This window comes from Equus przewalskii, chromosome 31, assembly GCF_037783145.1.
Source record: "Equus przewalskii isolate Varuska chromosome 31, EquPr2, whole genome shotgun sequence".
Lineage (NCBI taxonomy): Eukaryota > Metazoa > Chordata > Mammalia > Perissodactyla > Equidae > Equus > Equus przewalskii.
Genome location: NC_091861.1, coordinates 3,256,857 through 3,269,211, shown reverse-complemented (window position 1 = coordinate 3,269,211; position 12,355 = coordinate 3,256,857). Strand labels below are relative to the sequence as shown.

Here is a 12,355-nt window from a genome sequence, read left to right as displayed (position 1 = left end):
AAAATTCCCTACATTGCAGAATCAGATAAAAATATGAAAACACTTGCTTTGATTCCTAGGTTGGATCATTAAATGCATGCTTCCTTGCAAAGAGGAATTTCCAAGTTGATGTATATGAAGCTAGGGAAGGTAAGACGATACTGAAAATGGTGAGATGTGTTTCTCATTCTTTGAATTCTTTCTCTTTAGATTTTAAAAATAATTTTTTCAAAAAAGCGGAATTGTTATATTTTTCTAAAAACCTTAATTATCTAAATTTAATTTAATACAAATTTACTACTCTTAATGTTTTCTTTAAAAGAGTTAACAAGGTCTTTTAATTTGGGCCTGATTGCACCAGTTGCTACATGCTCATAGTGTCCTAACATATACCAACGTGTAACATGCACTCTCCTTCCAACGTCTTAGATATCCGAGTGGCTGAATTTGCGCGCGGAAGAAGCATTAACTTGGCCCTTTCTTACAGAGGACGACAAGCCTTGAAAGCCATTGGCCTAGAAGACCAGGTACCTTGTTAATGCATTTTCCTTATGGAAGGTAATGCCTGCTGTCTGTCAACAATTGCATGGTCTTGATTTCATCCTGGCACCGTGTAATGCCAAGAACCTATGCAGGAAAATTCATTTTACAAAGGTTTCAAACTTCTAAATTTGGCAAGAGGGTGAATGTTTGACGCTTGAGGCCCCTGGGGGAGCATGGCACATGACGTGGGGCGGAGGTGCTGAAAGCCCACTTGATGACCCTGGGATCCCAACAGGACGGTAGGGCTCTACGTACAGAACGTGTGATCCGGGCCGGCATCAGGATGAGAGGAGGCAGGCAGACCCCGTTGCTTTGACTATACGGGTCCATAATCTCTCGTCCACAATTCCATACTCCAAAAAGCCCTGGAAATAGAAAGCTTTTTCATCACCCAATCAGTAGCAAACTTGACCTGATGCATGGATTTTTATGACCTTTTAAAGAAAATCTCACGTGGTGTGAATATCTTTTGCTACAGAAATATTGTGTTTGGTTATGGGATGGTGCCCCAGACTCCACTGGGTGCTACGTGATATCCACATATGCACTACACGACCTACCTAAAATTTGAAAACTTCTGAATTGTGAAACCAACGGGCCCCAAGAGTTTGGATAAGGATTGTGGGCCTGGAGTAGATTTTCCTCATGTGGGCTCAGTGTTGCTGAACTCACTGTGTATGATGTAGCTTGGAAATGTAAACAGAAATAGTACATTTTTCTTGAGAGTACTTTTGCTGACCACGTATCTTTGAAATGAGAATATAAGTCAATGTACATGCCACTGCATTTCCACAGCTTTCCTGGAGCTGTGTGTGGAGGGAAACACTTTGCACTGGGTTTCAGCAGTCCTGACTTTACTCCTCATGCATCTCTCTCTTTTGTGGTCATGAGAAAACCACTTAAGCTCTCTGACAGTGAACCACTTTCCTCAGTTGTAATATTTGATTTAGACCAGATACACTTTAAGTCAATTCCCAAATCTAAAGACTAAAAAAATGCAAAAACTAAAATTTACAGGAACACAATTTTCATTAATAAGGTTTTCACCATACTGTATTTTCATGTCCTTTACATTATTTTTAAATTTTTTGAAAAAATCACACTTTAAAGTCAATATCTATCTTATTTGCATGATGCCATGATGTAGAAGTTGAAATCAATCTTTCTGGTTTATTTCAGATTGTATCCCGAGGTGTTCCCATGAGGGCAAGAATGATTCACTCTCTTTCAGGAAAAAAGTCTGCCATTCCCTATGGAACAAAGTCCCAGGTAGGTTTGCCCTGGAGCTATGGGATTGGTTATAGTGGAGTCTGACGTCTGGAACTTGGCACTTGCTTGTCAGTGCCTCCTTTCCTCTCTAATCTTATCTTTGACATTGCCTGCCTCAGTCTGGAATTCAGGAACGTATACTAGTTAACATATTAATTCATAGGAGATGCTTAAAATAGGGTCGAGTTGCTAATAAACACTGGATAAGTGTTCATGATTATTGCCATCATTTTAGGCTGCTTTTGCCTCTATGCCTTGCTCACGCATTTCCTTCCCATCTCCTTTCAGTTCCATAGAGAAGAGTACCATGTACTCATTGTCAAGCAGAACATGGGAGTACAACTCTAAAGGGTTACCCGATGTCGTTGCCTTCCCGGACTCTCTTGCCCCAAATTTAATTATAATAGAACTTATAGAATGAATCAGAAATGCTTTCAGTATTGTATAATTCCTAAAACAAGAGGTCAGATGGTGATGTGGAGTTTATAAAAGAAAATCCACTATTCTGTTTTGTGTTTTTCTTCTTATCTTTTACGTAGTAATGTGCAGAGTTGGGCACAGTGTGTACTTTTATCTGGTTACACCTTCTAAGTTTGTTTCTTTGGGAGAGAATGCATGTACCAAACATCTATCAATGAGAGAAAAACTCCAGCATGCTTTGTGCAACAATGATTCATTTTATAAAGTGCAGAACCCAAGTGAGGTTCCCGTGCTTCTGAGTCTCTGACCTTCCGCAGAGCTCCATTGCAGGCAGAACAGTGCTTCTCAGACTCACCTGGTATCTTGTCAAAATGCGGTCTGACTCTAAAGGGCTGGGGTGGAGGCTGAGGTTCTGCATCCTAACACACCCAGGCGGTGTCCACGCTGCTGGTCCATGGACCACACTTTGGGTAACAAGAGATAAATCCCATATGCTCCTGGGAACAAGGTCTTTGTGGATCTTGTGACCATAAAAGCGGCTGAAGAGCCTCATTTCCACAAGGATGGCTACTATCAGAAACAAAAACAAAAACAGAAAATAACGTGTTGGAGAGGATGTGGAGAAATCGGAACCCTTGTGCACTTTTGGTGGGAATATGATGCAGCCACTGTGGAAAAGAATGTGGCGGTTCGTCAAAAGCTTACAAATAGAATTACCATGTGATCCAGCATTTCCACTTCTGAGCATATATCCAAAAGAACTGAAAACAGGGTCTCAAAGAGATATTTGAACACCCACGTTCATAGCAGCATTACTCACAATAGGCAAAAGATGAAAGCTATCCAAGTGTCCATGGATGGATGAATGGATAAACAAAATGTGGTATATACATATTTGAGATAATATAAAATAAATATATTGGTCTCTGCTCCTGGTTCCTGGCACAGAGTTCCTAAAACCCTTGTAATTTCCTGAGTGATAAGAGCAGTAGGAGAATCTTTTGTTCTGAAATTTGGTCTTTGACCCTGGTTCCTAACACAGAGTTCCTAAATCCTTTGTAATTTCCTGGGTGATAGCAGTGTGTTTTGTTCTAATGAGGTGACTCTTGAGGGGCTCCTGAATGGGGGCTGGTCACCAGAAAGACCAAGCTATCATTAGAAGCTTGGGAGTTTCAGCTCCACCTCCCATTCTGCAGAGAGGAGAGAGGGCCTGGAAATGGAGTTAATGATCAATCACACCTCTGTGAGGAAGTCTCCATAAAAATCCCAAAAGTATGGGATTCAGAGAACTTCCAGGTTGGTGACCATGTGCAGGTGCTGGGAGAGAGGTGCCCTGGAGAGAGCTCGGCATCTCCGCACCCCTTCCCACATGCCTTGCCCTATACATCTCTTCCATCTCGATGTTCACCTGTACCTTTTATCATAGCCTTTATAATAAACTGATAAAAGTGAACTGTTTTCCTGACTTCTGTGAGCCCTTCTAGCAAATTAATCAAATGCGAAGAGTGGGTCCAGTTTATAGCTGATCAGTCAGAAGCATAGGTGACAAACTGGACTTGCAACTGGCATCTGATGTGGTGGCAGTGAGGCAGTCTTGTGGGACTGAGCCCTTAACCTGTAGGATCTGTCACTATCTCTGGGTAGATAGTGTCAGAATTGAGTTGAATTGTAGGACCCCTAGCTGGTGTTGTAGAGAATTGCTTGGTGGGGGAAAACCCCCACACATCCGGGGTCAGAACTGTTGCGGGTGTGGTAGTAGTCTGAGAACAAAAGAGACACACGGGAGAAGTATAGTATATCTATACATACACAGCATAAAATGGAATACTACTCAGCCTTCAGAAGGAAGGGAATTCTGACACAGGCCACAACATGGATGAACCTTGAGGACTTCATACTAAGTGAAATAAGCCAGTCACTAAAGCAGAAATCCTGTATAATTACACTCGGATGAGGCACCTAGAGTAGTGAAATTCATAGAGGTGGAAAGGAGAAGGGTGGTTGTCAGGAGCTGGAGGACATGGAGGCTGGGAGTTGCTGTTTAATGGGGACAGAGTTTCAGTTTTACAAAATGAAGAGTTCTGTGGATGGATGGTGGCAATGGCAGCTCAACATTGGAAATATACTTACTGCCACTGAACTGTATATTTAAAAACGGTTAAAATGGTAAATTTTATACTAAGTGTATTTTACCACAATTAAAATTTGTTTAAAAAGGGGCCCCGTGGCCGAGTGGTTAAGTTCGCGCACTCCGCTACGGCGGCCCAGGGTTTCTCTGGTTCGGATCCTGGGTGAGGACATGGCACCACTCATCAGGCCACATTGAGGCGGCGTCCCAAGTACTACAACTAGAAGGACCCACAACTAAAATATACAACTATATGCTGGGGGGGTTTGGGGAGAAAAAGCAGAAAGAAAAAAAAAGAAGATTGGCAATAGTTGTTAGCTCAGGTGCCAATCTTTAAAAATAAAAACAAAAGGGGCTGAAAAGTAAAACATTCCAACAACTAAGGGCTTTGGGGGAGAGGTGGTGGGGAAGGATCAAAATTTTCTGTTTAATGACTTTTTAGAAATAATAATCTGCTTATTTTGACATTATAAAAACATAGGTACAGAGTTTGAATGCATGAGCCTGGCAGAGAAAAGAAGAGGAAGAAAGTCCACTGATCATCTGTAGGCAGAAAAATTTTTCAGATAATTAGTATGTCCCGTTTAATTAGCCCCAAATTGCTTGGTGCTATAGGAAAGAAAAGAATCGCCTCTTTTTTTTTTTTTTTTTTTTTTAAAGATTTTATTTTTTCCTTTTTCTCCCCAAAGCCCCCCGGTACATAGTTGTGTATTCTTCATTGTGGGTTCCTCTAGTTGTGGCATGTGGGACGCTGCCTCAGCGTGGTCTGACGAGCAGTGCCATGTCCGCGCCCAGGATTCGAACCGACGAAACACTAGGCCGCCTGCAGCAGAGCGCGTGAACTTAACCACTCGGCCACGGGGCCAGCCCCAAGAATCGCCTCTTCTTAATGGACAAGTGCTTAATAGACAAGCTCGTGAGATTTACAAGTGCCAGTAAAGTATAAGCTGTGCGTACTAAATGTATCTTTTCCATAAATAGCAATTGTCCTCCTAGGTGTCACGCCCTGGGCCAGTTGCTGACCGTGGGGAGAGGAGCTTATAACCTGGTAAAGGCAGACAGTAATTGAGTTCCCTGTGACAAGAACTCAGCTGAGTGATGGCAGGAGCGCTCAGCTGTGTGGTTCAGCCAGGGACGAAAGCTTTAGTTTTAGTTTAGGTTAGTTTTCAGAGAAGACTTCACAGAGAAAGAGTTGTAAGACAGACATGTTGCATAATTCTTCAATTGGCAGTGAAATAGCATTGTCCCGATCAAATGAGGATCTGTTTATGGAGGAAAGTTGAGTGACACCAGATTTCTAACAAAATGTAAATTTTCGAGCTGCAAGTGTGTATTGGATGAGCAAACTTGTAAATGCAGGTTCACATAACAGGATCTTACAGCCATTAGCAACCTGAGATTCATCGAATCCAATCATCTCGCTTTACAGAGGAAGAAACGGGTCGCACGATTACGTGAGGTCAACATGAAGGGAGAAACAGGGCAGGCTTGCTCACAGACGACGGCCAGTGGAGTGCGGTGTAGGAGGCCCTCACAGGAGCGCAGGGCAGCGCTGCCCCGATACACTATTTCTTTTTCTAAACTGAGAGTGACTCGTAATAATCACCTCACCTTTCTCTTGGATTAACGTGGAATGTGCTGAGAAAGGCCAATTCATCGAACCCATCCCTCCACAGAAATTGAACCAGTGAAGCATAAATAGACCGAGGGGTAAGATATGGTTCAAAATATCAGGAAAGCTGGATGAGGAGAGTGACTTGGACTTGAGACTAAAATCGGCTTCCTTACCCCAACCACTGAAGAGAGAAGCAGCTTCTTCAGCAATGATTCCCCAAGAGGGTGAAAGCGTTGGTGGGAATTCCCATTTGGGGCCTTTGATACACTAGAACAGGGAGGAAAAGATCCCTCCCCACCAAACCTGCCATTTCTCAATTCTGAAGAACTGAGTTAATGCTAAATTTACAGCCACCCCTCTTTCTTTGGTTTGCATCGCTACTTTTATATCTGAGTCAGATATGGGGGCCTCCTCGTCCTTTAAGAACCACATAAAATTGTTTTGAATCACTCAGTTCCACAGCCTACGGAAGTGCAAAGCCCTCCCCATGAGCCCAGGGCTCATTTCTGCAAGTCCCCAGGCAGCCTCCTCTCTTGGCTTCCACTGCCTCTTGGTGTCCATCCCCTCTCACCTGGCACTGGCTGTGTACCATGATGGTCCAGACGCGAAGTTCACCCCTTTCACCACTTTCCACAAACAATGCTCACTCAAAAGACACATGACTATGCTGAAGACGTGGGGGTCATGGAGGGCCTGCATTGAGCACTGCACAGCAAACAACTTAGAAATCCCTCATGGGCACAATTTGACCTCCAAAATCCTTTCTGAATCCCTTCTCTGAGGCCTCTCTCCTCCAGCTGTTGTTTCTCTGCCTTTTCTCCCTTGCAGTGTCCAGACACTTCCCTGTCTTGCTGGTTCTTTCCATCTCTCTCCCAAATTGCACTGGGAACTATCGAAATGGCCTCAAATATACACAGCGGGTCAGAGCTCCCCGATTTTTACTCCTGACTTCCTATGTCCAAAATGGAGAAATGGCAGCCCTTACTAGGAAGCATTCTCTTTTGAAGGCATTCGGGATATAGAATGTAAGCATTTTTTTCTAATATATGTGAAAAAGTCAGCACTTCAACTATTGTCTTACAAATCTCCAAAGGAGATTATCCAACGTCCTTTAGGTTTTGTTATTATTTTTGGTTGTTGAGGGTCACTTTATAGCTCTGATCCTTTTATTCATATTTATTCTTCATAAGAGCAGCCTTAGGGTAGGTACTGGGGAAGTGCCACTTGATGGGAGTGACTCTAAATTTCGGTTCTGATACAATGCCACCCATACACATGGGGGGCCCACCCAGGGGTGCTCCTGGCCCTCCCGCAGGGCCGATGCATCTCTCAGCTCCTAGGTGAGACAGATGCCAACTAATATGGAACTGATGATCAGTTATCATCAGTGATCAGTTATCATCAGTCATCGGATGATAACTGATACGGAAGGAAAATTTTCCCCATGCAAATGAGCCTTCGTAATGTGAATGTTTCCTCGTGTACTTTGAATAACAAGTGTGGTTTCCTTTGAAGTGCAGTGATTAATGACATAGAAGACCAGAAAACAGAACTTGGAACAGAGAATTAGGAGGTCCCTGTTCATTTTAATTTATAACAAAGACACAGGAAGCTCCTCCTCAGTCATTGCCTCTGTAGCATGACCAAGTTATTTTCACGCCAAGTATAGATTTAGCTGTTAATTTTAAATGTCTGCATTTGGATGAGGTGAAGATTCATAAATTAGCATATTTGTGTTAAATATCGTGATGTCCCGTAATTTGGAAAATTACGTGCTTTGAATTTTTAAACCAATAGCCTCGTGGTGAACTGCAGGGCTGCGTTATGACATTCACGGGCCCTGGGGAGGCCCTTTTGCCTTTGTGGGCCCCCTCTCTGTGCCACAAGAAAAATTAAAAATTAGATTTTATGAGCGCACTGGTATAAAGATTAATATAATCCAGGCTGTATTCATTTCTATACATCCATTACTTTTTTCTTCTGGTTTAAAAATAAACTAAAATTAAAACATTTTCAGGGACCCTGAAAAATATTGTGGGCCCAAGGGCCTGTGCCTGCTATACATCACAAACAGTTGGCCCTGCTGAACTGTCCTGTGACGTCAGAAACAGCCACACGTGTCCCAGCAAGCCTGTATCCTACTCCTCCCAACCCATCCTCCTCCTCGCCTCAACCACACACACACACACACACACGCACACGCACACGCACACGCACACACCACCTTTCACACCGAAATGACAGCCTCCAAGGAGTCTGCTTGGGAAATAGCACATTTATTCTAGCAATGCTGTCATTTCTGAAGTTTTTTCACCTTCAGCTCAATTTGGAGACCTAAGATGAAAATATGAGTTTTACAATTTGTTGTTAAAACAACAGTATTTCAGTGAAAATAATACTTTTGCTACACAAGAGAGTTTGATTTTTATAATATCAAACTTTGAAAAAAAATCTAAGTTCAAACTTAAGCATGTATTTGGTTAAAGTGTTTGTTTAAAAAAAAAGCCTGCTTAGCTAAATGCTCACAAAACTAAAGTTTCCAACCTCTGCTGAAGAATAAATAGTTCCTCTTGTTGAGTGAATAGCATAGAATCAATTTGTCCATTCTCCAGAAACAAACAGTGTCTACTGTGTTTTTCTTGCAGTACATTCTTTCTATAAGCAGAGAAAACCTGAACAAGGATCTGTTGACTGGTAAGTCCACTGTTTTATTCCCCAGTTGTCACTCTGAGTAAAGCACATGGGACTAATCTTGTCACCGGACTCACTGAGATTTGTTTTCTATTTCTTTTTATGGGTTATTAAGAGTAAGACAACGTACAAAGCAAAGTCCTTCTTGATACATCCTCCGGTTGCTCTTTCTCACCTTATCAATGATCTAAATAAAAATCACTTGTTCAACATGTATTGAATTCCTATAGTCTTCTAGGCACTGGAATGAACGAGTGTTCACTCCCTGATGAAGAACGCAAGTCTAGTGGAACAGCAGATATACACGAATGATTTGCAAAGTGACACGCGATTAGATTTGCATTTCAGAAAGATGAGAAGCGGCAGTGTAGAGGCAGATAGAGGCCCGCAGTCTTCAGAGGTTAGGATAAGCCCTGGGTATAAAACGATGCCCTGGACTCAAGCTGTGGCAACGTGGTTGGAGGAGACGGTATAGATTCATGACGTTTGCAGGAGACCAAATAGACAGAGGGTGTAGGAAGTTGAAAAAGAGGAAGGTGTGAAATAGAACTCTCACATTTCTAATCTGAATTGCTGAAAAGGTCTACCCATTAATGGAAAAGCCGCTGGATTGCTAATTAAGCCTGGAGCTTGCATAATTAATCCAATCACTTCCCATGTTGCCCTTGATCATAATGTTTTTTCCTCCTCTTCAGCGTTTGTACTAAACAGATTCACTCCCTGCAGAGCATGCTGCTTGGGTATTTCTACTATCTTTTGAATCAGTCCCTCTTGTCGCAGCCCCGCAGTCTCTGATCTTTGGAGAGCAGAGTTCCCACGTGGCTTTTCTGAGTTACTGCACAGTCCGCTCCCCAGAGCGAGTCTGCAGTACATCTGTTGAATTGAACTGAATTGAATGGGGAGAAGGAGTGATGGGGAAGCTCACTCTAGTTGATTCCCCAGGGACTTAGGAAACAGGGCTTAGTCTTCTTCTTAGATCCATTTCTTTGCTTGCATTTGTGAGACTGCCTTTTGGATGGGTAGATGGGTGGGGTGGGGCTAGGTCGCTACATATATTCACAATCTTAAGAAAATAAATAAGCCACAAAACAGCTTTTTAAGAAAAGTAGTATAGGGGCCGGCCCGGTGGCACAGTGATTAAGTTCGCACCTTCCGCTTCGGCGGCCCAGGCTTCGCCAGTTCGGATCCCAGGTGCGGACATCGTGCTGCTTGGCAAGCCATGCTGTGGTAGGCATCCCACATATAAAGCAGAGGAAGATGGGCACGGATGTTAGCTCAGGGCCAGCCTTCCTCAGCAAAAAAGAGGAGGATTGGCAGCAGATGTTACCTCAGGGCTAATCTTCCTCAAAAAAATAAAAATAAAAAAATAAATAAGTAAGTAGTATAGCTGACCTAGGACAATCCCTTTTCAGCATCCTCTGAATTTATTAAGATAAAAGTAAAAGTGAGCATTCACTGAGGCACCAGGCACTATGTGAAGTCCTTTACATACATCTGTTTGTGTAACCCTCCCAACAACTACATGAGGTGGAATTATTTTCATCTCAGTTGTACAGATGGTAAAGGAGGCCTAGGAACTTCCCAGTGTCATAGCTCACACTGTTAATAAGTGTAGAACCTGGATTGAACTTGAGTCCGTTATTCCGAAGTCCATGCTTTTAACTACTACAGTCATTGCCTCCAATATTATATATGAAACATCTGCGAATACTAAGGAGCTAAGACATGAGGGAGATCCAATCTTGGTGTACAGATCACAAGCTCCCCTAACTATTTTTCATGAGGAATGTGCTGTGCAGCATGCAACTGCATAAATGCTATGAATAAAATAAAATGAATGCTAATAAAATGTTAATAAAATGAATGCTAGATCTCTTGATTAGCATTAATGTTAATAAATGCTAGTTAATAAAATGAATGCTAGATCTCTTGACTCCTCAACTTTGTTTGGCATGTAAGGTTCTTTATTCCTTTACACAGCACCAAATGTGTGGGCTGCGCATTCACACATTCAACCAATTGTGAAAGCTCATTCCCTCTAACTGAGCAGCCCCCCCTCTGAAACGTTATCACTAAATCATTCCGCTGCGTCAGCATTTCACGTAGGATTGTTTCATGGTTCACTGTTCTGTGGGATGTTAATAATTGTTAAGCAAAACAAACAGAAAAAGGATACGTGGTTCAAGCAAGTTCGGTTAAGTCCTGCATCAAACAAATTTCAAGTCTTTTCTTACAGTACTTCTCAGGGCCTTTACTCTATTAATCTGCCTTACCCATCTATTGGCCAAAAGATTTCTTATACATAGATAAGTCTTTGGTTTGGGGCCTCTTGGATTTCAGTTTTCTAAAACTTCCAATCTCATATCCAAGAACCTTAAAATCTTCAAACCCCAAATCAAACTCAAGCAAAACAGAACAAAAGATGACAAAACCTGAGATGGAAAGGAGAGAGACGTACAGACAGAAGTACTGAGTTGGAAGTCAGAACCTCCGGCTTGTTTTTCCCTAATGTTTTACTCTCTGTGATCCCAGGCATTTTACCTTTTCTCCCAGGATCTTGTTACTCCATTCAGAAGATGAGATCATCTCTGAAGTCTGTTCCGGGTCTAACACGTACATTCTGATTTGTACCTTTAAAAAGCATAAATAGCCTGTGATTATAGACCTATCTGTGAGAATGAATAGAGACAAAAATCATATTTTACTACTCTGACAAGAACAAGAATAATAGTTCAGAAAATGAAATTCACTAAATTCTATAGATTGCTAGCAAGCAGAACAGAAAAGCACTAAAATAATCTGATTCTATTTATTGAAAAGTTTCAAATCTTCTTACTCAATTTTTTTGTGTTCCAGTGCTTGATTATAAAAAGAATTAGTCTCAGTAATCTATATTTGTGACAACTTGAATCAGAAGTCTAGAAGGCTTACTAAAAAGAGATCTAGAGTCAGGGAGAGTATGAGAAAAGAAATTTGGCTGAATATTTCCAATCGCAAATGAAGTCTTAAATTGGAGGCAGCTTTTAAAATAGGTGAGGCCTGCTTCTTTCCCAGGTGCTAACAATGATAGTGATGTAAGAATTTGCATAAGAATTGGTCGGATTCTTTTTTTTTGAGACGAGAATAGCTGATTTTCATTCAACTGTCTTACTATCAAATTACCCTGGAACATTTGCCAAATAGTTGTGAAATTTTACCGTTTTCACTAACTCATTTTTAGAATGTTAAGAAAATCATAGTGTTCTCAGAAAACAACTAATACTCCAGTTTAAGTGAAATAAGAGCTGGAATTTCATTTCTATTTGTTGCCTTTCTTTGTTTCCTCAGAGGTTGAGAAATACCCCAACGCAAAGGTGCACTTTGGCCACCGGATGTTGAAGTGTAACCCCGAGGAAGGGCGGCTCACCGTGCTTGGGTAACCACCCACCAGCCTTTTGACTTCAGAGGTGAAGGGGCGGAGTGGGGAATTTTATGTGTAAACTTTGCTCTTTGGCGCTTTTGAAAGAGTTAAATGGTTACTGAAAGGGTAATTCAAACGGTTGCTAGATTAAAAGAATTTTGTATTGAAAATAGGCCCTCGATGCCTTCTGAATCCCAACACCCCCGATTCTTCTCAATCCTCATGTCGCTCACCCTCCGAAGGTCGCCCTCCTGGCAACCACACTGCTTCAAACCGTCTCCTCCAGTGAAACAGAGGACCCTCCATGGCC

At 42.0% G+C, this 12,355-nt stretch overlaps 1 protein-coding gene across 3 annotated transcripts in view; it reads left to right on the top strand.

Moving 5' to 3' along the window:
• Nucleotides 1-12,355, top strand: part of KMO (kynurenine 3-monooxygenase) — a 54,231-nt gene that overhangs the window by 17,522 nt on the left and 24,354 nt on the right. For all 3 annotated transcript variants that reach the window (XM_008532331.2, XM_008532332.2, XM_008532330.2), the window contains exons 2-6: nt 60-129; nt 409-506; nt 1,702-1,791; nt 8,600-8,648; nt 11,973-12,060. In XM_008532331.2, the coding sequence (XP_008530553.1) occupies nt 60-129; nt 409-506; nt 1,702-1,791; nt 8,600-8,648; nt 11,973-12,060 (395 nt within the window). The remainder of the gene's footprint in view (nt 1-59; nt 130-408; nt 507-1,701; nt 1,792-8,599; nt 8,649-11,972; nt 12,061-12,355) is intronic.